This window comes from Pezoporus wallicus, unplaced genomic scaffold, assembly GCF_028554395.1.
Source record: "Pezoporus wallicus isolate ANWC-B61680 ecotype Strahan unplaced genomic scaffold, APGP_CSIRO_Pwel_v1 contig_12281, whole genome shotgun sequence".
NCBI lineage: Eukaryota > Metazoa > Chordata > Aves > Psittaciformes > Psittacidae > Pezoporus > Pezoporus wallicus.
Window position 1 is genome coordinate 73090 of NW_026635617.1, and position 27372 is coordinate 100461.

The window sequence follows — 27372 nt, forward strand, 5'->3', positions numbered from 1 at the left end:
AAGTTATTACCAGTGTGAAATGAGCAGCCCTGAGATGAAACAGGAGCTTTATTTTCTGTTCTCTGGCTTCAGGCTCGGGGCTCCTGTCACTAAGACCACACATCAAACTGGGAGCCTGCAGCTCCTGTATCCCTCGGTGCTTTCAACGCAGCAGTGGGTCGGTGCTGTGCAAACCCATAGGAAGCAGAGCATGAAATGGGGCTGGGAATTGGGGGCCTTCCCTTCTGTGGGGGGTTTGAGGAGGTGCAATGCTTGAGGCAGAGCTATACCCAGTGCTGGGGCACCCACGCCGTAGCAGATGTGGGTAGTAAAGAAACTCCCTGCAACAGGAAGATCCAGTGCTGCTGGGAGGATGTGCTGGGGGAGAACCACCTGTGTGCTTTTGCTTAAGCATCCCCAGCAGGCTGCTGGCAAAGGCAGGATACTGGGCTAGGTGGGTCTCGGAGAGAGGAAAACAGAAGTTCAACGGGAAGGGCTGGGGTTTGTGTTTGAGAATGAAGTTGGCTTCCTGTGAGTACTCAGGACAGGTTGGATCTGGGGGAGAAGTCAGGAGTTAATGCTGGAGAGGCAGGGGAGGAAGCTGGACCCAGAGCTGGTTTAACCACTGGTTATCAGGAGCTGCAGCAGCCCAGCTGGATGTGGGCACAGGCAGGGAATAACCCATGCTTGGGCAGGATGATGCGGCTGTGGGTCTGTTGGCAGAGCCAGGGAGGGAATGTCAGGACAGCAGGGCACCAAGATGGTCCATAACCCACCCACCGATCCCATCAGTGGGGCTGGGAACACAGGACCACGGGCAGCTTTGTGGCTGAAGCTGTGGGGAGTGGGGTTTTCCTGGTGAGACAGAGCAGTGGCAAGCCCGTGGTGTGTCTCACCTTGCTCTTTGTGTGCCTGCAGTGATGGGTGCGCTGGAGTCCCGAGGGGTGCTGAGGCGGATGAGCGACATGCTGGAGATGCTGATGAAGAGGATGGACATCCTGGCCAGGCTGGAGAATAGCACTGACTTCCACAAAGGGGATGAAGCACGATTCCCTCTGGACAGGTCAGTCAGCAGTGCCAATGCCCCATACAGACCCTGTGGAATGGCTCGGGGGGGGTTGCAGGAGCAAAAGAACCCCAGTGTGCTCTGAGGTGTTGGGCTGAGCTGCTCTGTGGGGATGATGGAGCCCATGGGGCTTGGGCAGAACTTCCGCGGTCCTGTTGTTTGCCAAGCCTGGAGCCCTTTTCTTTTGGGATTTCTGAAATTACTGTGATTTTGGGGGGTTTCCTATAACACCTCTCCCAGCTACTACTGCTGCAGGGTGTCTACTAGCTACTGGTGTGGAGGGTGCCTGGGGTGGAGCTCGAGGTGGGACTCACTGGTGCCTGGAGCAGTACCTGGTGCATGGGCTGCGCTCTCTCTACCATGAGGATGGTTTCTTTGTGCCCATATCCCGTGAGTTGCTGCAGATGTGGTTGTTGGTTGGAATCCAGGGCTGATCTGTCCAGCCTTGGAGTCAAGCAAGGCTTAGAATAAACTACAAGCAAACTGTCGGGCCCTGCAATGCTCGCTGGGCAGAGCTGGTGTCCTGATGCTCACGTTGCATCCATCTGTGCCAGCCTGAGAGCTGCTGTCAGACCTCCCCGTCGTGACATGCTGCTCTGCTAAAGAGACATTTCCCTTTGCTTTGAGAGACTTTAAACATTTATTAATCCTAATGTGGCTGTCATGCCAAGGCCTGCAAAAATGAGAGCTAAAGCAACTTGAAGTGGTGTGGACTTGTGCCATCCAGAGGGACCTGGACAGGCTTCAGAGGTGGGACAGTGTGAACCTCATGAAGTTCAACAAGGGCAAATGCAAGGCCCTGCACATGGCTTGGGGCAATCCCAAGCACAAACCCAGGCTGGTTCCAGAATGAATGGAGGAGCCCTGAAGAGGATTTGGGGGTGTTGGGTGATGAGAAGCTCCCCATGACCTGGCTTCAGTGTGCGCTTGTGCCCCAAACCCCCTGTAGAGAAGAGAAGGCTCCTTAAGGGGGGACCTTAGAGCAGCTCCAGTGCCTAAAGAGGGGCTAGAGGAAACCTGGAGAGGGGCTTTGGACAAGGGATGTAGGGACAGGCCAAGGGGAATGGCTTTAACCTGCCAGAGGGGAGACTGAGATGAGCTCTTAGGCAGAAGCTCTTCCCTGTGAGGGTGCTGAGGCGCTGGCACAGGGTGCCCAGAGAAGCTGTGGCTGCCCCATCCCTGGCAGTGCTCAAGGCCAGGTTGGAGACAGGGGCTTGGAGCAAGCTGCTCTAGTGGAAGGTGTCCCTGCCTGTGGCAGGGGTTGGAGCTGGAGGAGCTTTAAGGTCCCTTCCAAACTGAACCATTCTGTCTGTGAAGGTGGAGGGGCAGAGATGAAAAGACCGAGGGGCAGCTCTTGGGACAACCTTTGCAGTGCAGAGGTCAGTGTAGGTTTTGCTCAGGTGGAGTCATGGGTGCTGTGTGAGCAGTGGGTGGCAGGGATGTGACATGCAGCGGTCACACCGCCCTGTTCCAGGTCACTGGAGGTGGAGTGCATCCTGATTGCTCCCACCTCTCATTCCCACCTTTGCCTCCTGCCGTGGCTGCTCTCAACAGGTGCTGGGGTACCTGCGCCTCCCTGTTTCCATCATCACTTCCATTTCTCTCTCTGGCTTTCCTTATGTGGCTCTTCTGCGCCTACAATGGAAAATAGCATAAGTGAGCCTGTAATTAAAGGCTGTGCTGTGCCATACTGCATGCACACGTGAGCTAACGCTGCACAGGCAGCATGGAGCGCATGGTCTTGCCTTTTAAGTAACATCCTTTCAACCCCTGAAATAACATAATTTACCTTGGTGTTGAGGATTTTGTCTTTTTGAGGCTGGATGGTACCCAAGTGTGCAAGGAGAACAGCAGTAACCTGGAGAGGAATGGGCAACACTGTTATAGCCAGCGACTGGAAGGCGATCACGCACATTTGATGCTTTTCTTGCCATTCTCATATTGAAAGAACCAGTAATTTCAGGTGGTGGTGGCTCTGTGCTGCAGCAGATCAGGGAGAAACTTAAACACATTTGTGTGTGCTGGCAGCAGGCACCGCAGATGGGATCTTGTGTTTGAGATCTGCCGTCTGGCTGGTGACTCCAGGGCTGTCACTTGGAGAGACTGCAGAGGATAGGAGCTTACGGATCCAGCACGTCAAAACAGCCTTGGGTTTGTGTGTGTGCTGAGATGGGCTGGAGCGGTGAAGGTTGTCTTAATTTTCAGGAGGAGAAAATCAGGGACAACAACTTTATTGCCTTTTACTCCTTATAAATTACCTTATAAATTATAAATAAATTTGGTCATGGGGCAGAGCAGCTCTAGATGAAACAAGGATGGTGGGCTCTTGTGGATGGATTTTTGCTGTGATGTTCTGTATGAAGCACTGACAGCATCTGCAAGTACCTGTGAAGCATTTACCAAGTGTTCCTCTCCTGCAGGTCTGTGGTTGGAGGAGCTATGTTGGAAGTGTTAGAGCTGTGCTGGGTCTCAGTGGGTTTGAGTGGCTCTATCTACTGTCATGTTCCCTCATCTGTAGTGCCCATTCTTGGCTCATCCCAGTCCATGACCTCCTTTGTAGGGTGCACGAGACAGTTGGAAGGGTGCAGAGCCAATGCACCCTGTCTGCTGCCTGGCTCCAGGCTGACCTGCTGCTCTGATGGATGATGCTCTCCAGAGCTGCGTGGAGCATCCCAGGGGAGTCAAGCAGCAGCTGGTGCAAAACCTGGGCTGAGACCCTGCAGAGTGGGGTGCTGAGGTCCCTGTCCCTTTGGGGGTAACCCCCAGGGACCCCTCTGTTGAGGGGGATTGGGCACCACCAACTGCACTGGGACCAAATGGTGTCTCCTGAACCCAGGTCAGCCCCATTGCAGCAGAGACACCCTTGTGCTATTCAGTATTAGGAGCATGGGACTCCACCGAGGGCTTGTTTCCTCCTTCCCTCCCTGTCTGTGTCTCTTTGATCACCAGTGACCGACTTGAAGCTGCCAGCAAGAGATAATACAATTAAAGGGTGCTGATTTCAAAGGGATTTTATTCTTTAAAGCAGCTCTGGTTAGCATGACGGCCGCCTTCATCTCCGCTGCTCAGCAGAGCCGTGAGCATGGGCTTTGCAATTCCACAAAAGTGGATTAATCCTTGTTTTCACAAAGCACTGTCCTGCTTAGCACTGGATCCCCAACACAGTCAGGAGGGCTTGGTTTTGCAGAGACCACATGAAGAGGAAGGAGGTGAAGGCTTCTGTGGGCATTATGGAATAACCCGTGAGCAGTATCCCTTTCCAGCACTGCTCCAGCTGAGGGCAGGGGTGGCTTTTCCCCTTGGAAGCACAAGGAGGAGTTTAAATATAGGGGGTGTAATTAATGACCTGCCTTGGAAAGCCTCCCAGCTGCCCAGGCAAGCAGCTTTATGTGGCCAAAAGGTGCTCCAGGGTCTTCCTTGCTCTATAGATGCTATCTGATTGAATACTGTACATGTGCCTCTATATGTAACCTACCAGACCCTTGCAAAGCTTTGGCTAAAACTCTTGGAAAACCCAAATGTCCACATCCTCCTTAGAAGAGCTGCCCAGGGGGTCTGTGGGACGTGATGCTGGGTAAGAGGACACAGACTGCACCCATAAATCCACTTGCTGTGCCCCTGGTGCTGCTGCATCTCTTCTCCAGCCCTCCCTGGGCTCCCTGCTGCCTGCACCCTGTCCGCACTGGGAAGGTGAGTGATGGGTTCCCTAATGACAGGCAGCAGCCTGCCAGTCAGCTGCAGAAAAATCAATACCCCTGTTAATTGAATGCAACCCTGGTAAGTCATCAGAGGGGAAGAAAATTAGAAGTACTTATGGAAGCCTCCTGGAGAGCTATTTACTGGGCTAGGGAAATATTAGTTTGCAGTGGAAGTGTTGCTCTCCTGCTGGAAAGGGCTTGGGAGGGAGGGAAGGAATCTGAAGTGGTTGACCCAGCCAGTGCTGGGGCTCGGAGAAGCCCTTTTCCAGGAGCTGGGATGTCCCTGCCCACCCCATGCCCACAGGGATGTGGCAGAGGGGAAGGCTGAGGTCTGCAGTGCTGGCGTTCCTGGTGATCCCTCATCCCCACATAGTGGTTAGCCTGCAAAGGGTGTTATTTGCTAACGACTGATTAATCGTCAAGCTTAATTACTGCCAAGGCTCAGTTAATTTCCACACACTTTAAGTATTTGTTCTTGTAATCATTACATGACTCCATATTCCCCAGTAATTGAAAGTCGCCCAATATGACACTAAATGGGTGATGTTCCTGCCTCCTGCCAGCCTAGCTCTATTAATTCCTGGATCGTTGCTGTCGGTGAGCTGGCTTTAGTAAAATCACTGCCAGATGCTGCTGTCCCCTGCGATCCAAGTGAGTCCCAAGCAGTCTTGGACCCCTCTGTACATAGTCCCCTTGGTGTGCTGCAGGTATCAGTGAGGGCATCTGCAAGGTGAGGCTGATGTCTGTGGTGTGAAAGCCTGTGGGAAAGGTAAGAGCCTTCCTCCCTGGTGCTCTCCTTCCTCACAGGTAGCACAACCCATTCCATCCTGGCACACGTGGTGAGATGTTTCTTGCCAGCTCCTGTAGACGTCTCCAGCCCAGTCCTGGATGCTTTCAGGATTAGCTTGGGGGGATGAGCACAGAACAGGGGTTCAGTGAGGCTCCCTCCGTTTGGGATCCCCACCAGCCTCAGGGGAGGACATGCATGGGAAGTCATGATTGGACAGACAAGATAAGGTGCCTTTCTCTTTAAGGCAGAGCAGAGAGGTGGCTGTGTACCACGAGCAGAGTCCATCCATGTGCTCCCACCTTGCCCAAGGGGCTCTGGGCTCATTGGGAGAGACCTGAGGCTGGAGCAGCAAAAGCCCTGCACGGTCTCAAGGCATCTTTCCCTGCTGCTTTCTGCTCTGCCTTAGGTCTTTGGGTAGAAACCCCCATCTTCAGAGTCAAATGTCAGCACAGACGTTGTAATGAGCAAGCTGAAATCCTCTGGTAAACTGCTCTGTGCAAACGCTGCATTTGTTGATGTATTAGCTTCAAAACATCTGCTTTTCTCCATCTGCATCGGCCTTCCCAAAGTCACTGCTTTCACCACTTAATAGCAAGAAATATCAGATGAGCAAGCAAATATGTTTTGGGCTTGTATTACGGAGACAACGCACAAATAGAAAGAGATTCATCTTTTCATAATGACACTTTTATAAAAGGCAATAAAAATACAGTGCCTTGTAAAGGGATAAACAGGCTGAATCTGAGCTGCTGCTGAGGGGTTGGGGACAAGAGACAAAGTGAAGGCAACCAAATTAATGCATAAAAAAGTAAAGGAAAACTTATCCTCCAGCTATATTATATGGCAAATGATCTGCCAGTGGGGAAAGATACATCTTAATAGCAGTTTTTGAAATGAGATGAATACTGTATATGGTGCATTATAAGGCACAGCGTGATCTGAATTTTAATCAACATGGGGAAATATAAATCTAAAAATAATAAAGAAGAAATCAATATTGATGGTTAGAAGTAAAAGGACTGTATTTGCTGTAGTAAATGGTTTTAAGGTCCCAGGGAAAAAAGTGTTCTGAAAAACCCATAGTAATTTACCATAGTTTCAATGGCTGGCACAGCCCCAGTGCATTTTGGTGGCGTTTATATTGTCACTGTAGGAAAGTTTAAAAAGCAGCAAGAAAAAAAGGAGGCAAAATAAAGCTCATTGCTGCTCCCTGGGCAATGGTAGCACTGGAAGCCAGTGCTTTCCACTGGGTTGGCAGAGGCCATGCTGACAGCTGAGGTCGGATGGAGACACACGGTGGGACATTCCCCTCCTGGTTAGCTATCACTGAGCAGGATGTGCCACTTACCTTGTCCTGCTCCTAGTCTCCAGTTACTAAGAGCAAGGCATCAAATTCTGACGAGCTGCAGAAAACCTTTTCGCATTAGAGGTTTTAAGTGCCTTATTTTCTTGTCCTCTGCCCAGGTGACACATGGGTGTAATGGCAGGTGGTGGAACTCCTGCTTCGCTTTCTTGTCATCCCTTAATACGTTAAATGAAATTTGCTGCTCAAGTGATGGCCTTGTTTCCCAGCAGATAAAAACACTGAGGTGGCTGACTTGGTGCTGCCCATGTTAGTGCTAACACTGAGGCACATCATTGCTCCCAGTGTGGGAGCAGGGCTCTTCACGCATGAAATTTTCAGCCTGGAGAGGAGAAGGCTGCGTGGAGACCTCAGAGCAGCTTCCAGTATCTGAAGGGGGCCCATAGGGATGCTGGGGAGGGACTCTTCATTAGGGACTGGAGTGATAGGACAAGGGGTGACGGGTTAAAACTTAAACAGGGGAAGTTTAGATTGGATATAAGGAGGAAATTCTTTACTGTGAGGGAAGTGAGGCACTGGAATGGGTTGCCCAGGGAAGTTGTGAATGCTCCATCCCTGGTGGTGTTCAAGGCCAGGTTGCACAGAGCCTTGGGCACCATGGTTTAGTGTGAGGTGTCCCTGCCTATGGCAGGGGGGTTGGAACTGGATGATCTTAAGGTCCTTTCCAACCCTAATTATTCTATTATTCTATGATTCTATGATTCATAATATTTGCCTGAAGTCCTGGGGATTTGGAGAATCATAGAATCCCAGCCTGGTTTGTGTTGGAAGGGACCTTAAAGCTCATCCAGTTCCAACCCCTGCCATGGGCAGGGACACCTACCAATAGAGCAGCTTGCTCCAAGCCCTGTCCAGCCTGGCCTTGAACACTGCCAGGGATGGGGCAGCCAGAACTAGTGTATCCAAGTTAGAAAACTGGTGTGACAAGTAAGGGTGACGAGCAGGCAGCTGATGGGAGGTTTGGAGAGGCGTTTCCCACTGGTTTTGCATCTTCTTAATACATGCTAAGAACCTCGGTGGGCATTTTTGGTGTCACTTTGCAGTAACCCTCTGCAATTCAAGCAGAGCCTTGCAGAGCCTGTGCGATGTGGCTGTCTTGTTTGGGAGAACTGGAAGAGCTGTCTGTGATTATCAGGCAGGCATTTTACATCAAAGGGCTATGAAGGGAAATCTGTGTGTTTGGGGGCAGCTGTGGCTTACAGGAGCTGGGCAAGCTGGCCAAAATGCTGGGCCAGATCCATCACCTGGTGCAAGCCTGGCTGCGGCTGGAGCTGTGACAGGGCTTGGGCTGGCTGCGAGGCTGAGCCTGGAAGAAGGATGCTTATTTAAGATAATGATCCTGATTTGAGTGTGTTCATGGGTGCCCAGCGCTCTGCTCTGCCTGAGCTGAGGTCTGGAGATCATCAGAGAGTAGATGGGGACCCAGGCTGCTGTTGACTTTTGAGATTCACCTCATTACTTGGCTGTCCGGGAGCAGGTTTGGATCCAAGTGAGAATTAGGATAGCTTCTGGAAGGAGAATTGGACTGTGGGCTAATCAGGGTGCTCTGAAATGAGGGAGCAGGGCTGCTGTGGATATCCTCTCTCCTTGCCATGAAGGATGGAGAAACCTGAGGATCATCACCAAGCCAACATCCCTCTCCTGTTGTTTGAGCAGGGCAGCCTCACTGGCTCCAGAGTCACTGCATCCTTGTGACATTTGCTCCTGAGCTGCCCATCCCAGCCATACCCTGGTTACTGAGTGCCTGTGCATCGCCTGCATGGTCTAATGGCTCTTGCTGGTGCAAAAGGCTTGCAGGAATGGGAGTTGTGAGCTGGCTGAGCTGTGCAGCCCTTAGACCAGGAGCATTCTATCTTCTCAGAGCCGTGCTGTCAGGCAGAGCTTGTCACAGGTCATTTTTGTGCCTGTATTTTTCCATGGCCTCCTGAGCAATCTCCCTGCTGCAGCGGTTACGGTGGCTGGCTGGATACCTGGGGTTTATTCTCTGCAAAGGTTGAAAGTTACTCGGGGGCAATGATGTCCTCTGCATTTAGTTATTGCTTCTTAAAAGCCGAAGATCTGTGGCTCTCTGTGGAGGTATGCAGGCTGAATATTGATGGCCATATATCATGCCAGGAGGAAAAATGTGGGCTGCTTGCTGCTAGCGAATGGACTTTAAATCAACAACTGAAGCAGTATCGGTTCATAAACCATGGGGGTTTTTAGCCTTGAGGACAGAGGGACTTTAAATCCCAGCCTTCAGGTTCACTCATCTGCTGGAGAGCAAACGTAAAACTTCACTGGGATGGACCTGACATCAGCACATATTTTTTTGTGCCCGGAGTACTCCAGGTAGCCCTTTCGGATTCGCTCACTGGGTATGACATTTCCTTGCATTATAATGATCCCGGCAGCAGCAGCAGCAGGAGAAACTTATGACCCAGATGCTGCAGAAGGGAAATTATTTACTGCTATAACAGCACTCGTTGGGACATGGTGGTTGGTTGTGATGGAAATGGCAGGCAAGATGCTGGAGGGGGAGAGCCTGCTCCTTATCAGGGCACTGCTGCTGATGGATTGAGTTCTCTTCTCCTTTTGTATATTACACCAGGTTTTAATAGACACCCGCCTTCTCTCCAGTGCTCAGTGTGTTATGTAGATGAGTTTAATGGTGCTGTTTACCCAGGCCGGTATTGATTGCAGGGTTGAATTCAATAGATGGCATATGCAGCGATTCAGACTGGGGGAATCTGATCTCAAGCCTTAGTGGAAGGTGCCTGTGGGCTTTGTGCTGGGGCAGCAACACCCGGCTCATGCAGTGTTGGTGATGCTTATCCTGGCACTCTGCCCCTTGCCAGGAGACCTGGGAATGCTCTTGCCTAGACCTTTGGTGGATGGCGTGATGCCATCCGTGTGTCCTGGGTGTTTTGCATCTCTCTGCAGCCTGCTCCAGGCACACAAGCTTCCTCAGCCCTCCTCCACTTTTGCCTTCCTTTCTCTGTGTTATTTTGTCCCTCCCCTGTTTTTCCCAGCACGGCTTCCACAGCAGAGGATTTTCAAACCCAGCACAGCCGAAATAAGGAGAACCATTTTTTCCAGCCTATTTAACATTTCCCCTGTCAGAGGCACAGATGTACCCGTGTTTATCAGCACACAGTGAAAAAAAGGCAGAACACTGACTTTTAGGTCAAACCTCTTGGAAGGCAGTGAGCTCTTTGGTCAGTCCGCACTGGACCAGGCATTCCCATGCTGCATCCTGGTGCCAAGTTCGACCTGTTGGCAGCTCCCAAGGGCAGCAAGTTTGCTATAAGCATCCCTGGGTGTCACCAGTGGGAGACAGAGGGTTGATTTGGTTTTGTTTTCCCAGGTACCAGCCAGCAGCTGGCCTGATGGAGAGGATCCAAGCTATAGCTCAGAACGTCTCAGACATCGCAATAAAAGTAGATCAGATTCTCCGGAACAGCCTCCTGAATGGGAAAGGTGAGTGTCCCTGGGGGTCCCCGTGCTCCAAGCCTCCTGCATGTTATGCAGCTGCGATAGGGAGGTCCAGCCAAGCCTACCATGAAAAGTTTGGCAGCAATACAGGGGTGCGGATGCTGGTCTGAGCTTACTCATTCATCCCAGTCTGCAGGAAGAAGGAGGGCACCTGAAGCCCTTTTGCAGAGCTCCTAGGGCTGTTTGTGTCCGGCTCTGTGTGATGCAGCACATGGTCACAGCATCTTCTTGAGGGAAAGGAGGTCCAGAGCATGGTCTGAGCTTCCTCAGAGGTTTGCAGGACTTCCACCCTGCTGTTAGAGCCAGGGAGGCTGGAAAAGCTGGAGGCTGCACAGGGAACCCCTCTCCGTGGTCTCTGACAGCAGCAGTCTCCTCCGATGGGTGGTGCCTCGATTGGGCAGGAGGACTTCAGAGCAGGGAAGATCAACCTGCAGAGAGGGAAGACCTAGGGCACGGCTGCCTGCAAGGGGCAGGAACGGGGACAAAGCTGAACTGCTGTCAGAAGGAAATGCTACCGGATTGAATGCAGAGTTAAAGAGGAGGAGCAGCGCCAGCAGAAACACCTGGATAGAAAAATGTGGTGGTTTGGATCCAAAGCCCAGGGGCTGGGATCCAGCACCAGGAGAGATGTTCCCATCCCACTCTGGCAGTGCTGGCAGAGCACCTGGGGTCTCCAGATGTTTCTCCGCATGGCTGCATGGTTGCCAGGGTTTGGGCTGGCATCCCAAGTAGAAGACGATTCCTTTGCCTCTTCTACCTCATGCTTTTTCAGTTATAGGCTAAGGCTTATAGGAAGGGTGGTGTCTTTTGTTAATCCAACCAGAGGAAGGTAAGATTCTACTGCCTTTTTAGCCATTTCTGTGCCTTATTCCAGGGCTGACCCCAGGGCTGAGCGTTCTCTCAACAGCTCAGCAGGACAATTTTTATTGCAAGTTTACAGTGTGAAGGCTGCCAAGTGCTTCCTTAGATACTGCAGCCTGTTTAAGGCTGATTAACAGGAGCATGGAGAGCTGGGACCTGGGGTGTAGACCTGGCTGGGAGGAGCAGGGAAGTGTTATAGAGAGACCTGCTGAGATTTAGGAAAGGGGAATGCGCTGTTGGCATTGAAGTAGGGCTGGGGGGGGGTTCCTCTGTGTCCTCCCTGACCATGGGGAAGATGCTTCATATCTATCTTGGTGTCCTGCACCATCAAGCAGGATGGGGCTGTTTGCCTGCCCAGCTGTGATGCCTGTGAATGTGCTCTGGGGCAGGTAGCTCTATCCCATCCCATCCCATCCCAGCATTTGTAGCAGTTCTGCTGGCACATCCCAGCTCTCCCCACACCCAAATTGTGTTTCTGCAGTGGCGGAAGGCAGGAGGGACCAGTGCGAGGTGCCCAGGGACCCCAAGTACCCTGACTGCGCTGGGAAAGTGGAGGTGAGTCGGGATGCCCTGTCTGGGAGAGGGTCTCGGGCTGGGGTGGAAGCTGCTGGGGAGGGCAGAAAGCATCAATCACAGGGGTTAAACTGGGAAGGTCTGTGGGGAGGGGGATGCTATCGGGAAGAAAACTGCTTTACAACAGGAAAGGTGCAGACCATTGCAGGAGCAGAGCCAAAAATGTGGAAAGCAAAGCATGGCTGTGCTGCAAGGAGAAAACACAAGGGAGGTGTCCAGCCTCCTCTAGGAGCCTTTGCTGTACAAGTGTGACTGTTTCCCATCAATCATAAGGCATATACCTTTAGTTCTAGTGCACGAAGCACTGAAATCACAGTACCCAGGGGTGTGCAGGCAGCAGCAGAATCAGCCCTGTGGCACCACCTCTGCCTGCAGCTCTCCTTGCCTGTAGTTTCTGTGTTTAATGACAGAAGCACAGCGAGGAGAAAGCGCTGTCACATCATTGTTAAATATCTGGAGCCTTAGCTGCTGTCTGGGGAATAATCTGAGCATCAAACAGAAGAGCATCTTGTTAAGGTGGCCGGGACCTCCATCTCAAGCAGGATGTCCTGCCTGACCCAGCCTGCTCTTTACACCTGAATGCAGCCTGGCATTTGGCCTGGAGCATGACTGCTTTGTCAGAGAACATATTTATATGAACTAATTAAAAACACTTCCCTCTTCCCTCCCCTTCCCAGTCTCCCGCTTCAACCTCAGGCTGAGTCTCCCTGAAAAGATGTGCATTAAAATGACACCTGGGGAGGGTTGTATTTTCCTCTTCCCCTGGTGCTGGGCATCCTTTCCTTCCCCAGTTTGAGTAGATTCTGAAGGTAATTTGATTATGGAGGGCTGAATTCGATCTCCTGTCCAGGTGATTGCTGTGTTTTACATATTGGGCACAGCAACTTGTCTCCTGAGTGGATTTGTTTTTGTAGTTGAATTAGGAAGCGGCTGGCAAGAGCTGTTGTGGGGGATGATAAAAGACTGCTCTGGTCGCTGGTTATTCTTCTTCATGGGAAATGATCCTTGGGGACCAGGGGTGGATCTGTCTCTTGCCCTGCTATGCCCAGGGTGATGAGATCAGCAGCTCAGCTCGCTCCCCAGTGAAGCAAAGGAGGAGAAAACCCTGTGGTGTATTATCTCCAAGGGATTAATGGCTGTGTCCCAGGGGAAGACTCGTGTTGGTGCTGGAAGCAGTGCTAGAAACCTCAGCAAAACCTCCTGGCTCTTCCTCTGCCCCATGTGCCCTGGAGGCATTGGATGGGCAGACATCAGCATCACTGGTGCTGGGTGTGCGCTGGTTTGCAGCCCTTTCCCACCCTCTGCCCTTCATTTCTAGCTCCCAGCTAGGGAAAGGTGATGGAGAATAGGGGTTGCCCATAGCAGGGCTGCCGGAGGATGAGCCCAACGTTTTTCTTTGCCCCCCGCAGTGGATGAGGGCCAGGTGGACCTCTGACCCCTGCTATGCGTTTTTTGGCGTGGACGGCACCGAGTGCTCATTCCTCATCTACCTCAGCGAAGTCGAGTGGTTCTGCCCTCCCCTGCCCTGGCGAAACCGGACGGCGGCTCCTCCTTCCCCCCCACCGCAGCCCCGTGCGCAGGTAAGGTGGGGACAGCCTGCTCCTGCCGGTCCCTGGGCCTGCGGGGATGCTGGCTTCAGGGATGCTGGACTAAGTGTTCCCAGAGCCAGCAGTGCCAGCAGGGCTGTGATGGCTGCCACGGGCAGGGACCCCTTCCACTAGAGCAGCTTGCTCCAAGCCCCTGTGTCCAACCTGCCCTTGAACACTGCCAGGGATGGGGCAGCCACAGCTTCTCTGGGCACCCTGTGCCAGCGCCTCAGCACCCTTGTCATGAAAGATTCCTTCCTTATCTCTAGCCTGAGTCTCCCCTCTGTCAGTTTAAAACTATAACTCCTTGTCCTATCACAACAGGCCCTACTAAAAAGTCTGTCCCCAGCTTTCTTATAAGCCCTCTTCAGGCCCTGGAGCTACCGTGTGTCCTTCTGTACCGAGCAATCTGGGATGTCATGAGATGCTCTGGGTGCAACAGGGCCCCTGGGATGGTGCATTAAGTGGAGGAGCTCTGGTGGCACCAGGGGAAGCTGTCCATCCCTCACCAACGCACAGCACATCAGCTGTGATGGGCAGCCCTCCACCAGCCCCCTTGGCATCAGGGGCTCCTCTGGCAGCTCCTTTCCCTACACTCAAAACGCAGAGCGGGCTCCTTCCCTAGGCAGCATTCCGGAGCGACCTGGCTCACCTCCTGGAGCTCATCGGCACGGGCAAGGAGTCCCTCAGCTTCATGAAGAAGCGGATCCGGCACTTGGCCCAGCAGTGGCTGCGGGCAGCTCGGCGCCTCGAGCAGAAGCTGAAGGGCCGGCAAAGGGACCAGAAACAGGTACGGGCACATTGCAAGGTAGGGGGGGTTGCGGTGGGGAGATGGGGAAGTTGAACCTTTGGAGACACGGAGGCTGGAGGCAGCAGGGATGTGAGTGAGCTGGGAGGAAAAGTCCTGTATGGAAGCACGTGGGTCTGCAGGGTTGGGCTGTGGTTCACCGGCACAACTGTGCACACTTTTGGGGTGTTGCAGGACTGGTGCTGCTGAACAATGGGATGCATTTTGGAGGTGGGTCCAGGTGGTGGGAGACATCACCCATTTGCAGCGGGCAGGGTGTCTGACACCTCTGTCAGGGTGCCAAGGTTGTTGGCCCTCCCATTCGTGTTTTGCGGTGCCTTGGCAAGGAGATCCAGCTCTGGTCCATGGGACAGGCTGTGATGTACATCGGGAACGTGATCCTGGTCCCAGGATCCAGGCTGCCAGCCAACGGGAGCTGGTAAACTCTGACTATTGGGTCTTTGCTAGTTGGACATAGATCACTTGTTTTACACCCAACTGATTTCCCTCATGAATTTCAGTGATCAAAAGGAGCTGGAAGGAATCAAGGACCGTAACTCATTTTGGGCTGGAAACCCCAAATTGTCCCTTTTCCCCAGCACCACTTTTCCCAGTGCTGACCCCTCTCCTTGTGTCTCCAGATCTTGATTCACATTGGCTTCCTGACGGAGGAGTCGGGGGACGTGTTCAGTCCACGGGTGCTGAAGGGGGGCCCTCTGGGCGAGATGGTGCAGTGGGCTGACATCCTGACTGCCCTCTTCCTCCTGGGACACAGCCTGAGGGTCACGGTCTCCCTGAAGGAGCTGCAGAGGTGGGTGCTGCGGTGCTATGGGTCCCTGGTGCCCTCCAAGAGGGTCTGCTCCTACATGTAGGGGTTACATTGAGGTCTTCCATGACAGCACAAGGTCTGCAAAGGCTTGGGGGGGCTTTTCCCTTACCTGCATTCTGGGCAGCACTGGTGCTGTACCAGCACAAGTGTTGGGTGGGGGCAGACCACCAGCATCACAGCTGGGATCAATCCCATCCCTTCTGCATCCCAGGGAAGTGGGAAGGACTGGTGCAAAGCAAGGCTTTGCAGCAGGGTTTGGCATGGGGCGCATGTGGAGATGTCTGGGGCAGGGTCCTGGTGCTGGATCTGAGCAGCATTAACCAGTGCACAGCATCACCTGTGTCCCCTGATGCCTGCCTAGAGGTGGGTATGGGAAAGGCTCCATTTTACCCCCCCATAACCCAAGGATGCTCTCTGTGGGGTTGGTGGCCATTCAGCTGCAGGATACAAGTGTAGTGCAGGTAGCTGGCTATTCCCACCATGCATGGCTGTGCTCAGCAGCCGCAGCTTCACCAGCGTTGTTTGAGCAGTGACTGTGCTCCCTTCCTTCCTTCCCTCCCTCCCTCCCTCCCTTCCTGTTCTGCCTCAAGGAAGCTGAGGTGGCTGCCAGAAATAACCGGGGTGGCAGCCACCAAGGGGTCCCTCCACAAGAGGTGCTGGTGGGGGGAACTGGCTGCTTCTGGGGGCACTGCCCGCAGAGAGATGGGCTTTTTCTGCCATGGGATGTGGGGTGGTGCAGGGTGAGGGTGTGCAAACAGCTCTGCTGCACACACAACACCTGAGACAGCACGGAGACAGCTACAAGTGTCTCCGGACAGCACCTTGCCTCCAGGAGGGACCAATACTGATGGAACAAGCAAGAGGGAGAAGATAACGCTGTGCTGCCTTCCCATCCTGTTCCTACTGCTGCCTCCTGTAACCTCACACAGTTTCCTCGCCTCCTGTGAGACATCTGGGGTGCATGGCAAGTGCCGGGGAAAAGGCGCATTAGGATGGGTTATAAATCAAGAAAAGCCTGAAGCTGCCTCTGGGCCTGGGCAGGTTTGGGGTGATGCTAAGCCAGCATCGGCCACGTACTGAGCTGTGCTGCAAAGGGAGGGAAAAAACCCAAGGATCCTGGAATAAAACCAGCAAAAACCCCAGCCCAGCCCCTGCAGTGTTCAGAATTAATGAACAGAATTAGCTCCCGACTAATTAACTCAAAACCATAATCCTGGTCCTAATGCAAAAGGCAGCGGCTTCTCAAAGAGGTGGGTATGCATCACAGTGATCAACATGTGGCGTGCTGAGCTAAACTGATGGGCTAAATAATACCCGTGTGCTCAAGGATGAAAGAAGCTAATGGCTGGGAGGGGTGTGTTGTTGTGGGGTGGTGTTCTTGTTTGTGGTTGTTAATGAAGAGCCTCACGGTGGTAGTTTAGTGAGGGGAAGGAGCTGCAACAAGCGGGTTGCAGCATCCCTGTGGGGTGGCTCAGGAGAGAGCTGCGTTGCTGCTTTTAGTATTTGGCCGTTCTCAGAAGCACAGGGGCTTTGAAACTGGTTGGCAGTGATGAGACCTCCCCTTCTGACATGGGTTTGAATGTGTCCCCTGGGATGCCTGGGAACAGCAGCTCCATCTCTTCCCCTCCTTGCTGCAATGGGGGATGAGCGAGCCAGGCTGCGCTGCACATCTTGCACTTCTCTCTGTCCCGGTAATAGAAACCATCCCCACCTCCCTGAGCACATCCTGTGCCCGCCTGTGATGACGTTGAAATGCTGGACACACATCGTGAGCTCACATCCATGTCGATGGGGCTGGGGCTGTAGCGAGGTTCCCCTTTGTCCCTTTGCAGACCGAGGCCAGTGTTCACTGGGACCTCCTGCAGCCCATCAAGGGATGGGTTAAGGGGGTGCTGGAGGGGGAGCAGAGGTGTGCGTCCATCCCCAGGGGAGGCAGCAATCCTGCTGGGTGCTCACGCATCTCTCGGCAAGGTCCCTGCACTCAGCGTTAGTGGTGGCTCTGAGCAGTGCTGAGATAAGCTGTCACCCAACCACGAGCGTGTGGGAGGCTTAGCAGAACACGTGTAATTAATCCTGAGCGGTGCTAATAGTTAATCTTGGGCTCTTTGTTAAAGCCTGGAGGGGACTTCACCTGCAGCTGCAGCTTCGGGCAGGGGTTGGTATGCAGAGAACCAGAGGATGTGTGAGGGACCGTAACTGAGCTGCAGGGAGAAGCAGAGCTAAAGCCGTGTCGCCATAGAAGGATCAGCCCAAATACTCTCATTTCCTACCCCTCTTGCCCTTGTGCAACCTGAAGCAGCAGAGCTTTGGTAAACCTGGCCTCTCTCATCCCTGGTGCCTCTTGCTGAGCTTGCAGCAGTGCTGGCGGGGGGGGGGTTGGGGCTAATTTGCTTCAGCAATGTAAAATGCTCAGTCCACTTGTTTATTTTCCTTTGGCACCCCGTGCTCCTTTCATGGCTCGGAGCTGTAGCTGCTTTTGCCCAGCACGGCCTTCAACAGAGCAAACACTGGTGCCCATAAATTATTCAGCACGGAATAACCTCCCTCCTGGTTCGTTCTTTGTCTCTTCACATTTCTGAGCTGATTTTTCTATGCATATTGATCATTGGCAAGGGATCACTGGCGGCTTCGCCTGCATAAGCTTCAGCCCGTAGTTATCTGAGAGCTGTTCATTATTAGCATCTATATTGATTGCAATGCAGCAGTGCCCGGAGGCACTGGTCAGGACTGAGTCAAAATGCTGGGGATCAGGGATATATGGAGGAAAAATAAGTCCCTGGCCCAAAATATCTGGTGATGGAGGGTTGGGGATGAAAACGGGTTGGGGATGAAAACAGGTTGGGAGCATGGCTGTGGTGTGCTGAGCATCTCTGCTGTGGTGTGCTGAGCATCTCTGCTGTGGTGTGCTGAGCATCTCTCCCTGCTGGTGGGCTCCAATAGGGAAAGCAGCAGATACCAAGCAGTGAAGAGCAGGGGGGTTCAGTGGGTCTTCCCCTGTTTGGGGGATCAGTGTTAATCCCGAGCAAAGCCAAGCATCTCTGGGATCTGCAGGCTTACTCCATGGCTCTGCTAAGCACTGTCCAGATGCCCCTGTGAGGTCTGAGGTGGAATCCACTGAGCTCAGCCCTGCTTTTCCAGGGTTAGCTTATCTTTTGCCCACTGTAGACCTCAAAGACCTGTGAATTCTGCTTCTGTGTCCTACCAGAGGCTATTTTTTCTCCTATTGGAGCTAAGTGCAGGTTTTTGTCCTCTTACGTTTCCTGGTGAATTTTTTAACTGCTTCTGATGCATCTTGAGAAACAAGGGGTGAAATATGGGGTTATCTGGTGGCTGCTGCATGTGTAGCTCCCCGGGAGGAAAGCAAAGCATCAGCCTGGAGCAGGGACTCTACTTGCACCCAAGGTTGGTGCTGGGTGGGTAGGGGCAGTGGAAGGAACCAGCAGTGTTTAGAACCCTGTTTTGAAGCAGCGAGGGTAAAAACATCCCACATCTGCATGCAAACACTGCAGTCTTGCTGAAGACCCCTTGTGCTGCTTTGGTAGCCAGAATGTGCTTACAGGGAAGTGGGAAGGTGTGTATGTGTGTGTGTGCTGCTGCTCGGTAAAGGAGGAGTGGGAAGTACCTGGAAGACCTGAGCTGTGTTGTTAATGAGGCAACTAATGATTAGATGTTGGACAATTGCAAGCAGCACTTCGGAGCTGTGGCAAAAGCCTCGACAAGCCAAACCTCTTCCTCTGGAGCAGCCATGCCCCATGGAGAGGGATGTACCTTGGTCTTTACCCCCAGGAGAAGGGGTACTGCTGGGACCTTCAGCTCCTACCCCTGTCCTTAAGTCACGGGAATGGTCATGGTGGCATCTGCAGCTGCTTTTGTGGGGCTAAGGCGTGGGGAGTCGGGATGCAGTGCTGTGAGCTGCTGGAGCCACCGGCAGTATTGATCTCAGCAGTGCTGAGAGGTGTTTTTTGCAATGGGCCCCTTGAAATTAACTGCTCATAAGGCAGGACAGAAAGTCGAAGGAAACAGGATTTGATGCCTCGTGGGGTCAGAGCTTTACAAAGTGTTCTCGGAGCTTAATTGCTCTGGTGCCAAGCTCTGGACTCCTAATAATGGGCCTGGCAGGGCACTTGATTTCCAGCACGTGCTTGTATCCCGTGCTGGCAGCCCTTTCCCTGCCGAGCAGTAGCTGTGGCCAGCGTGTGCTCTGGGCAAGGGGCCACCTTCTGCATGCCAGGAGCAGCACCATGGTGGGACAAAGCTGAGTGCCCGCTGCCACCACTCTCATCACAGACACCTTCCCACAGTCCCCAGGGTGTATCCAGGCTGCACAAAGGGCTGATCAGATGGAATCAGCATGTCATAGAATCATAGAATCATAGAACAGTTAGGGTTGGAAAGGACCTTAAGATCATCCAATTCCAGCCCCCCTGCCATGGGCAGGGACACCTCACACTAAACCATGGCACCCAAGGCTCTGGCAAGCCTGGTCTTGAACACTTCCAGGGATGGAGCATTCACAGCTTCCCCAGGCAACCCATTCCAGTGCCTCACCCCCCTAACAGGAAACAATTTCCTCCTTATATCCAATCTAAACTTCCCCTGTTTAAGTTTTAACCCGTCACCCCTTGTCCTGTCACTACAGTCCCTAATGAAGAGTCCCTCCACAGCATCCCTATAGGCCCCCTTCAGACACTGGAAGCTGCTATGAGGTCTCCACGCTCTCTTCTCTTCTCCAGGCTGAACAGCCCCAACTTTCCAGACAAAGGGATTCCTAATTATTTCCTGGCAGGTAAAAGCCATCTTTCTTCTTGCCTCTGTTCACGTGCAGTACCCAGGCTCCTGGCTTCACCTTCCAGTGCCAGTTGGCAAATACAGTCCTGCCGTTGTGTGAGGAGCCAGGAATTCCCTGTGGAAGCAGCCAGAAGTGACCTGCTGTGTGTGGTCCTGATGGAGCTGTGTGGTGTGGCTGTGGGATGTATCAGCTCCACGCTGGTGGGGAGGAAACCTCAGTCTTAAATCTTTAATCAGATGTTCCCATTACTGGAGAGCGAGTGTTGCTGTAAGCCATTACGGCTGCTGGGATGTTCTTTTTCTGGCCAGGCTTTGATGTTCCTGCTGGGACATGGTTATGTATAGGATGTTGTGAGCTTTGGAAAGGCTGGATGTTTGGTTACAGGTCTCAGTGGGAGCTGAAGATGGGGCCCCTGACTGTAGGTACCCAACCACTGCAAACCCTTGCAAAGACAGAGACCATAGAATCCCAGCCTGGTTTGGGTTGGAAGGGGTCTTAAAGCTCCTCCAGCTCCAACCCCTGCCACGGGCAGGGACACCTTCCACTAGAGCAGCTTGCTCCAAGCCCCTGTCTCCAACCTGCCCTTGAACACTGCCAGGGATGGGGCAGCCACAGCTCCTCTGGGCACCCTGTGCCAGCGCCTCAGCACCCTCACAGGGAAGAGCTTCTGCCCAAGAGCTCATCTCAGTCTCCCCTCTGGCAGGTTCAAGCCATTCCCCTTGGCCTGTCCCTACATGTGCTTTTACAGAGCCCGTCTCCAGGTTTCCTGCAGCCCCTTTAGGCACTGGAGATGATGGAGACTAAACGAAGAGGTTGCACAAATTTTGGACCCACCGCTGTGTGTGTGGACTTTATTGGATTCTCCAGCTTGTAGTTTAACTGGGGCACGATTCCAGCAGACAGATCTTACTTAGGGTTAGGCAGGCGGAGGCGGCCGGGATGTTAGTGGGTATTTATTCCCCTTTCCTGGGAAGTTCCTTCATTATTTGCTGAATTTCTGATCTGGAAGAGCTGTTTGCTCTGGTACCCTCCTGTGCATCTTCAGGGGCTGACTTTGCCCAGCCAGGAGGGCATCTCTCATCAGAGCATCATGGATCCCATCCTGCTCCTCCTCCCCTCTTCACCTGGGTACCACTGTCTGCAGAGTTGCAGCCACATAGCTCTGCAACGAAAAGCCTGGTGCATCGAAAGGAGACTGCAGAAGCTGCTTCATTTACTTCCAGCAGCTTCCCAGCACCTCTCTTGGGGTAGCTCAGGGCTTTGCTGGCAGCAGCTGCTGGAGGAATAGGGATGAGCCACCCTTCTGTGGTGAGGAGGGGCTGAGAGGGATTTCTTCCACCTTTGAGGGCTTCATTTTGCAGGAGAGGAGGGAGCATAAATGAGCAGGAATTACCAGGCTGTTAAACTGTGCTCCTTCATGAAATATGTTTATTTTGTAGCCCGATGATTACTCTCTCATTGGCTTCTTTGCTATTGCAGAAACCTCTGCTTTATCCCACAAAGGTTATCATAACCTTAGAAATTGCTGGGTAGTTTCCATAGGTGAGAGAAGGTTACTCCTGGAGTATGGGGAGGGTTGATCTGGGGTGGCAAAGTCAAGGAAGATGGAGGTTTCAACACACCCAGAGATGCTTCAACTGGGAGACTCTGGATCAAACCCAGCCTCAAGCAGGACTCGACTCCCCATTTCTGGAGGCTTTCAGTCTCTTTATGGATACGAAGCATCCAGCAGTCTTCACTCCACATGGCTTATCTTTGCAGCCCAGACAAAATGCCTTCCCATGGAACTCCCTGCAGATGGGATCTCCTGGCAGAACCCTGCCTGGACCTGCTGGAGCTGCTGCTGCTTGGATGAGCAGCAAACCCTCAGCATTAGCTGTCTTCTGGGGACGCACTGCAAAGGTTTCCAGCAAGGGTTGTGTCCTGCAGTGACAGGAAAGCAGGGCTTTGTTGGACCTCAGATATAAATGCATTGATTGCTGAACTTCACCCCCTGGATGGGTATGGCTGTGTCACACGGGATCGATGATGGGCCATGGAAACAGTCCAGATGTGCATTGCAAAAGTAAAACCAATGCAGGTGGCTTAAAATTGCTTGGAAAACCTCACTTTTGAGGTCGTCATGTCCATTCTAGCAGGAGAAAAGGCTGGGAGCAGAGGCTGGGCAGTGGGTGTTCATCTCCTGGGCTCTGGTTTGCACTTTAAATTGACTGTAATGGGCTTGTTGCAGACCCCTGGGAGCTGCTTGGGCTCCTCTCATCCCCTGGATAATGGCCCTGTGCTTGCTGGGCTCTTGTAGACAGGGAGAAGCTAAGGGAGCAGAAAGGACAGAGCCTTCCTGCAGTCTGCCTTGCTGATGACAGCAGATGCACACGGAGAAGATGCAATTAAATATAATATAAGCTATTGGCTCAGTCTGCCAGCAGATGCCCACGAGATCCATTTAGTGCTGGACTTTTGAGCCCCAGGAGTGATAACATGGAAGGAAACGTTGGGTTAATTTGAAAATGGGTCAACGGGATGTAAAGATAACCCTGCAGTCATCTGATTTCAGGGAGCCTGCACCGCGCCGGGGAGGGGAATGCGTCCCCTGGTTGATTAAAGTACCTATAAGGGGAAAATAGCAGGATAAGAAGCTGCTGTAGATTTATTCTGGAGTAGGCACAGCTGGTGGAGGCAGCTGGTGCAGAGGCGAGCACGGCGCCTGCATCCGCTTGGATTGAAGCTGCTTCGGATGCTGCCTCCCAGAGAGGAATGAGGGTTGAGGCGATGCATTAATCCGGGATGCTGGGATGGGACTCTGGAGGTGCTGAGCTGGTGGCCATCCTTGGCTGGTCGGGGAAGGGAGGTTCCTCCAGGAGCTGGGATCAAGCAGTTTTCAACCCCAAATCTCTTGGCTGCGCTGGCTGAGGAGGAGGCATTTGAGCTCATCAATTTTGTTTGCGTAATTTCAAGCGCCATTAATAGTACATGGCACAAGGAAAAATCAGGGAAATTGCACTCCAACCATGAGTGAAATTGGGTTTAGTAGAAAATTAGTTGACTTAACTGGCAAATGATGAAAGCTTGAATAAAGAATGTTTAAATAAGGAGGAATGATAAAAAAAAGTCATCGTCATTCCCCCCCCCCGACCTTGGAGGTGCAGCCTGGATTTGCATGAACAGAATATTAAAGTGGTTATAAAATGGTTAGGAAGGATAAGGGGGTAAATGAGAGAGATGCTCTGCTTCAGAGATCTACTTTTAGATCTACTCCAGGGAGTATAAATGGACGTGGCAAGTCCTGAGCACGCGGAGAAGGAACATGTGGCAGATCCCAGTGACGAGGAGGAACCATGCTTTACCTAACCATCGGAAAGGCTTTTTGGAGGCTTCAGTATGAGATACACTGATTATCACCTGCAGCTCCTTGCCAAGTTCGGTTGGGGCTTTCCAGCCTGACAGGTGATTTTGTAATGCAGCAGCCTGGGTGATGGGCACCAGCTAGAGGATGAGGTGTGCTGCAAGAGACGTGTTACAGTTGGAGGGTTTGGATGATGAGTGAGGAGAAAGCAATATGTATGTGAGCAAATCTGATGGGTAGTATTGCATCCCTATAACATCCTGGCTTAAAAACTCCCCTTCAGCCTCCCTGGGAGGGGTGGCTCTCCTCATTGCCCTATTTATTGCACTGAGCTGAGAGCCTTTTCATTCCTGCCACCTTCCCAATGAGCCATGTCATCTAAATTGGGTGTAAAAGCGATAAAACTGGAGCATGTTTGCCCTGCAGCTGACCCGGGCAGGTGCCCTGAGCTCATATCCCTTGTGACAAGAGCAGTGAAGCAGCTGCAAATGCAGCTCTTCACCTTCAGTTGAAATCCGGTGGTTTTCCTGGTTTGCTGAGTGATGTGGTTCCACGTTTGGTCACTCTCTGGAGTCATGGTCAGGGTTTTGGGATGACCCTTCACTGGTTTCAGGTCGGGATGGGGCTGGAAGAAGGATCAGGGTGTCCGGTGCTCAAGGGCTTGCCAGCCACATCAGAAGAGGGAGGTACGATCAGGAGCAGACCAAAAGCCCTTTATTGTATCTATAATGGCCAGCCAATTTCAGTGACTACATATGATCCCTTTTGATAATGTTGGTGAAGAATAGGGAGAGATTGCAGAGCAAATGCTTGTGATAACTCTGTCACTTGGCTATTCCTCAGGTGGGAGAGCCGTGGATTTCCTCTGCATCAGCCATGGGATCAGTAGAGGAAATGCTTTTTATAAGTCTGGGTAAGGGATGAGGGCCTTATGGAAGTGCTCCTCAGAGGATGGACCCTTGGACTGTGGGTTCATTTGAGGTTCAGCTGAGCAACAGATAAAACCCACGGGCTGGCAGGAGGATTCTCAGGTTCAGAAAGGGAAATGAAGAGAAATTAGAAAAACCAGTAAGGGAAGTCATGTGGAGGGAAAGCTCCAAAGCTTGGGAATGTAAAACCTGGCTGGACCTTCTATTCCTAAGGAAAAGGAAAGTACAGGGATGGCTGGGATAAATTCCCATCTCCACATAGGTGCTAGGAGTAAGTGAAGAGCCCAGAAGAAAACACAGACAGACATCTTGGCAGACAGGAGCTGAGGGTGAGATTTCACACTGTCTGAGCTCCGGCTTGCAAAGTAAAGCAGGCATTCCTCAGCCCTGTCAGAGGGACTCGGAACAAAACAGGGCAATGAAGTGGTGGGAATGGGGCAGAGCCCTCCTGGACAGAATCAGCTCAACATGTTGGATTTCCATGGGGATGTTGCTGTTGCTCTTTGGATGCGAGTGGGGTTATGAGGGTGAGGATGAGGAATTAGTCTTCAGGAAGCAGGAAAACCACAAGCGCATTGAAGGCAAGGATGGATCATTTGTATTTCCGAGCAAACTGGCACTCGAATCCCAAGTATGAGTAGCGAGGAGTTTTGAGCAACCTGCTGAAGCTGGAAGGTGTCACAGGGGGGTTCTTTCTGAGAAGGAAGAAACATGGTCCAGGCAAGCAGATGGGCTGTCAGGCTGACATCAGTGGTGCACTTAGCGCAGCAGCTTTGGAGAGAAGGATTCATCAATTCACAGAGGTAATTGAAAACAGGAGACATGCCACAGGTTTACCAGCCTTGTATCCTGCCAGATTAATCACACATCACCCTGGCAGCAAGGTAACTGATGAACTTGATAAAGAGATATTGCAGTCGATCTAGTTCGTCTGGACTTTCATAATGCATTTTAGCTGCTGGAGCAGGGAAGAGGGGCTGAGTATGGCTGTTGTAAGGAGCTGGCTGAAAACCCACTGAGGTCCAGGGTCTGGCTGCTCCGGCTTTATGGAACTGTTCATAAATGGGACAAAAGGTGAGAAATGTTGATGGAATGTGCACAGCATCCAAGGACAGGCAGTGCCCCCAGAGTCAGGGGGAAGCTGAGGCGCTCTGGGATGTGGTGGGTACCTGTAAGGACTGGAGTGAGGGGAACGGTGGATGGGATGTGCTGGGAGAGCTATGGGGCTGGGAACACGGAGATCTTGGCGAAGTTGGGAGCCTTGCAGGCAGGGAGGAGGGGGAAGATGTGGTTTCACAAGTCTGCCACTGATGTGACTGCAGTGAAAGCAAACGAAATCTGGTGTCTGCGATGAGAGAGGCCCAGGGGGATGTGTGTATTGAATGAGAAGCTGGTGAGCCCTGGCTGGGAATGCTGTGCAAAAGCCTCATCTTCCACATGGGAGGAGCAGGAACCCAGCTGGAGCAGGTGGGAAGATGGGGGGGGACCAAGGCTGCCTGAAACCTCAGAGTTTTGGCCCAGGAAATAAAGACTGGGGAGAAGAGAACCATCTGCATCCCCCTCCATCAGCTGGAGAGCTGGTTGATGGTCCCTGTTAACTCCCTGCAGGGAAATGAGTGTTGGTGTTACAGGGCTGTTGTGGTGCTGGGGCTGATCCCTCCTGCTTCCCCCCAGTCACTTAGGGGTGCCTCCAGGACGGGGAAACTGCCCCTTGACCAGTCCCTTACCTTTCGACCTGATCTACACTGACTACCATGGTCTTCAACAGATGAAGCAGCACATGGGGCTCTCCTTCAAGAAATACAGGTGAGCAAAGCCACTCCCTTCTCTTACTTCGTATTACATCAATTAGCAAGCAAAGAGTAATGCTAATGACATTGAAGGATAGTCCCCATGTCCAAAGAGTGAGACCTTTTGATTTGTGCCTGGCTCGGCCTTGCTGTACCCCCCGTTGTCATGGCGTGAGGCGTTCTGCTCACTCTGCAGCCTCACATGTGCAAGATAAAACCTCATTAAAAGGGACTGAATTGGGAAAAGGAATCCCTGCATGTGCCTGCAAGTGTGTGTGTGCTTCCACGTACTGTGCCTGCAGTCTGCAGCCAGGGGTGGCCACACCATAGAGGGAGACATGAGCCTTTTGTGTTTGCAAGAAACCCCATCCCTGGCTCCTTCGGCATCAAGACAAACGTCATCATTCCCTGGTACATCACCAGCCAGAAAAATATGCAGTTTAATTCACTGCTGATAGTCCTGCTATTTATTATGTTTTCTCCCATCTCTTCCACTATCCTACACAATTTTATTAGAGAGAAAAATGACAAGCGGTGTTATTGCTTTTATTATAAATACATTTGCTCTTGCATTCAGCTTGTTTTGCTCTTCTCTTGCTTGATGTTCTCCTTCTCTCCTCAGTCTTGTGCTGGTAATGCCTGCCTCAGCATTCCCAGGATACTGGGAAAAGCATTAACAAGTCTTCAGGAGATGCATCATTCTCCTGGCCATCAGGGTGATGAAAGCCTGCAAGGGGAAGTTGCTCCTTCCAGGAGGGAGCAGTGGGTTGGAAAGAGCTGCTTTGGATGTCCCTGTACCCTCTGCTCAGGGAGCAGACAAGGGATGAGATGCTGGAGAACACCACATGTCCCTGGTAGTGGGACTTGGTCAAACCAAGGCCCCTGGGTCCTCTTCTCCCTCTCAGATGCCGTGTCCGGGTCATCGATACCTTTGGGACGGAGCCGGCATACAACCATGAGGAGTACGCCACGCTGCGCGGGTACCGCACCAACTGGGGCTACTGGAACCTGCAGCCCGCCCAGTTCATGACCATGTTCCGTAAGTGGGGCATGAGGGCACGCAGGAGGTTTTGGGGGCTCACAGGGACCACAGGGGCAGGTCTCACCTCCATCAGGAGGTGATGCCTGGGCAGTGCTGTCCTTCCCTGCTCCACTCCTGCTTCCCCCTGCCTGCCAGCGGTTCCCACATCTGCTTGGCCATCTCTTGGCTATAGAAATGATCCAGGGAGAGAGACCTGGCTTCTTCCTCTGCAATGGATTGCTGGCTCCAGCACAGTCACGGCCAAACACAGGGCACAGCCAGGAGCTTCCAGATCCTGGGAGGGGAAAGCTTTGTAACCTGGGTTGCAAAGCCTGGTTTTAGTTCAGCTGGGGTTCTACAGGTGAGAGGCAGCTCAGTGATTGGTGTATGCCTGTGGCATGGAAAGGAGAAGTGCTTGTCTGAAAGGAGCCCAGTGACCCATTGGGTGCTGGGTGGCTCAGACGTTGCTTTTTCCTGGATAAAGCCCATTTGGC

The 27372-nt window shown here is 52.5% G+C and overlaps 1 protein-coding gene across 1 annotated transcript in view; it reads left to right on the forward strand.

Annotated features, from left to right (window-relative positions):
* MGAT5B (alpha-1,6-mannosylglycoprotein 6-beta-N-acetylglucosaminyltransferase B) overlaps positions 1-27372 on the forward strand; it is a 64670-nt gene that overhangs the window by 22327 nt on the left and 14971 nt on the right. Inside the window, exons 3-10 of the mRNA XM_057397071.1 lie at positions 898-1042; positions 10243-10355; positions 11713-11786; positions 13214-13384; positions 14016-14180; positions 14819-14988; positions 25742-25873; positions 26763-26896. Coding sequence (XP_057253054.1) covers positions 898-1042; positions 10243-10355; positions 11713-11786; positions 13214-13384; positions 14016-14180; positions 14819-14988; positions 25742-25873; positions 26763-26896 — 1104 coding nt within the window. The remainder of the gene's footprint in view (positions 1-897; positions 1043-10242; positions 10356-11712; positions 11787-13213; positions 13385-14015; positions 14181-14818; positions 14989-25741; positions 25874-26762; positions 26897-27372) is intronic.